This window comes from Penaeus chinensis, chromosome 3, assembly GCF_019202785.1.
Source record: "Penaeus chinensis breed Huanghai No. 1 chromosome 3, ASM1920278v2, whole genome shotgun sequence".
NCBI lineage: Eukaryota > Metazoa > Arthropoda > Malacostraca > Decapoda > Penaeidae > Penaeus > Penaeus chinensis.
The window spans coordinates 30901914-30904413 of record NC_061821.1 but is presented as its reverse complement, the minus strand read 5'-3'; the positions used below and the strand labels follow the sequence as shown (position 1 = coordinate 30904413).

The 2500-nt window shown below is 39.6% G+C and overlaps 1 protein-coding gene across 1 annotated transcript in view; it reads left to right on the top strand.

The window, feature by feature from the left end:
- LOC125041132 (titin homolog) overlaps positions 1–2500 on the top strand; it is a 24463-nt gene that overhangs the window by 11624 nt on the left and 10339 nt on the right. Inside the window, exons 4-5 of the mRNA XM_047635918.1 lie at positions 1614–1690; positions 2397–2500. The exon at positions 2397–2500 is cut by the window's right edge and continues 33 nt beyond it. Coding sequence (XP_047491874.1) covers positions 1614–1690; positions 2397–2500 — 181 coding nt within the window. The remainder of the gene's footprint in view (positions 1–1613; positions 1691–2396) is intronic.

The window sequence follows — 2500 nt, the reverse complement described above, 5'->3', positions numbered from 1 at the left end:
ATAATAATGATAGTAGTAGTATTAGTGGTCATGACAATAACAATAGCAACAACTATAATAGTAACAACAACAATAATAATAATAAAGATAATAATGATAATGATAATAATAATAATATTAATAATAATAATGATTACGATATTGATAATACAGGTGAACCTTATATAACATATATATATATATATATAAATATATATATATATATATATATATATATATATATATATATATATATAATAACATTTTCAGTAATGCGTGTAAACATTATTATTATCATCACCACTTCTTTATGTATGTTTTTCCAGGCTGTGAGTAATTTGTTTATGTGATACGTATTTTTGCCCATTATTTATTCAAGTATTGTACCATTAGTTTGATATGAAGGACAGTGCATTTACTGTTTTTCGAGTTTCATTAACTGTAAACACTATCTTCTGACACTCTGCTAAGTTATACTCCCGGGTAAAATGAAAAGTTGTTTATATATACTACTCTGTGTTGTCTTTTCTCTTCTTTCCGCTGTCTCTCGCTCTCTTTCTCTTTTTTTTTTTCTTTTCTTCCTTCCCCTCTTCTATCCTCCCCTTGTCCTCGTCCTCGTTCTTGTTCTCGTCCTCCTCGTCCTCGTCCTCCCCCTCGTCCTCGTTCTTGTCCTCGTCCTCGTCCTCCTCACCCTCCTCCTCCTCCTCCTCCTCCTCCTCCTCTTCCTCCACATCCTTTCCTCCTCCTCCACCTCCTTTCCTCCTCTTTCTCTTCCACTTCCTCTTCCTCTTCCTCTTCCTCTTCCTCTTCCTCTTCCTCTTCCTCTTCCTCCTCCTCCTCCTCTTCTTCTTCCTCCTCCTCTTCCTCCTCCTTCTCCTTCTCCTTCTCCTTCTCCTTCTCCTTCTCCTTCTCCTTCTCCTTCTCCTTCTCCTTCTCCTTCTCCTTCTCCTTCTCCTCCTCCTCCTCCTCCTCCTCCTTCTCCTCCTCCTCTTCCTCCTCCTCCTCCTCCTCCTCCCCCTCCTCCTCCTCCTCCTCTTCCTCCTCTTCCTCCTCTTCATCATCTTCACCCTTTTCATATTCTTTAACCTCCTCCTCCCCCTTCTCCTCATCCTCCTGCTCTTCTTCTTATTCCTCCTCCTCCTCCTCCTCCTACTGTCTTTTTCATATCTCCCTCTTCCTTTAATCTTATTCCGCATGATTCCTCTTCTAGATTTCCGAACAGAAAAATATAAAGATCCTCTGTTCTTTCCATTCACGGAAAGTTGTTGAGTTGCAAGCAAAGGACTTCGGTTGCGAGACCTGTCTGTCGCTTGCAAGGGTTTCCAGGATTCGCTTTCTGTTTTCATTGTTTTCGTATCTTCCTACTAGTTTTCCTCCTTTGTTTCACTGTCTTTGTTTGTTGGTTGATTATTTTCGTTCTCGACCGTGTCCATTTTCTGCATAAACTTTTTTCTTCCTTTTTTTTTTTATCATGCCCTTTTTGGTTTCTATATTGTTTAACTCTTCCTTCTTATCTGGGATCCGCACGTATACATACAAAATGCATTTTTAGGGTATCCATAAGTAAGTAATACATTTGTGCTGTCAGGGACCCACACGCATGTAATAGAATGTACTCTTTCTCAATATTTCAGGTATCATGGATGCGGAGGGATGGAGACAACATCAAGCTGCTCACGTGGGGTCTCCATACCTATAGTAATGATGCCAGGTACGGTTTCATTGTCAGCTGACTGGTTTTGCAATACTGCCGCAATCAGAAAGAAACTGCTGAATTAGGAGTTAGATTTTTGAATATCCTTGTTTGCATCTGTGTACTGAAGGCGACTGTCCGGGAGTTCGAGAAACTCGACTTCCCATGCCACATATAATTAGGGCCCCGACAATTCCTAGTACATAGGGGGAGGTGGCAACTTGCAGAATGAATCTGTAGGTCGAGGCTATGCACGTTACGACGTGGTCCCAGGGCCTACTTTATCTATTTACTTGTTTATATTTTTGTTTTCTTATTACACAATCATTGTGGTTATGCTAAGTGTTTTCATACTTTGCATTGTGATTTCTTGATTTTGAAGACCCAGAGACTCGTGTCATGTAAAAGCCGGTAGATTGTGCTGAATCCAAATTGACTGGTATTTTCTTAAGGAACATTATTATTGTTGTTGAAATATTAGCAATGATATATCACGTGTTCATACACAAAGGATATACATTATTCAAATAGTTATGAAGGATTGTTTTCCTTTACTTTGCTTAACTAAAGTGCAGATTTGTTATATACTTGAACGTGCTAACACCCCCAGTGCAATCCATCAACATTTTATGAGCTATCTAAGAAAATGTCTACAACTTTCATAATGAAAAGCGAGACACAGAGTTTTTCAATTTGGCGCTCTGTACCTTTTTCTTCCCCCCAGATATTCCCTGAATTTTGAACACCCAAACAACTGGAAGCTACAAATTAAATACACACAGAGGAGGGACCAAGGTAGCTACGAGTGCCAAGTGTCAACACACCCCC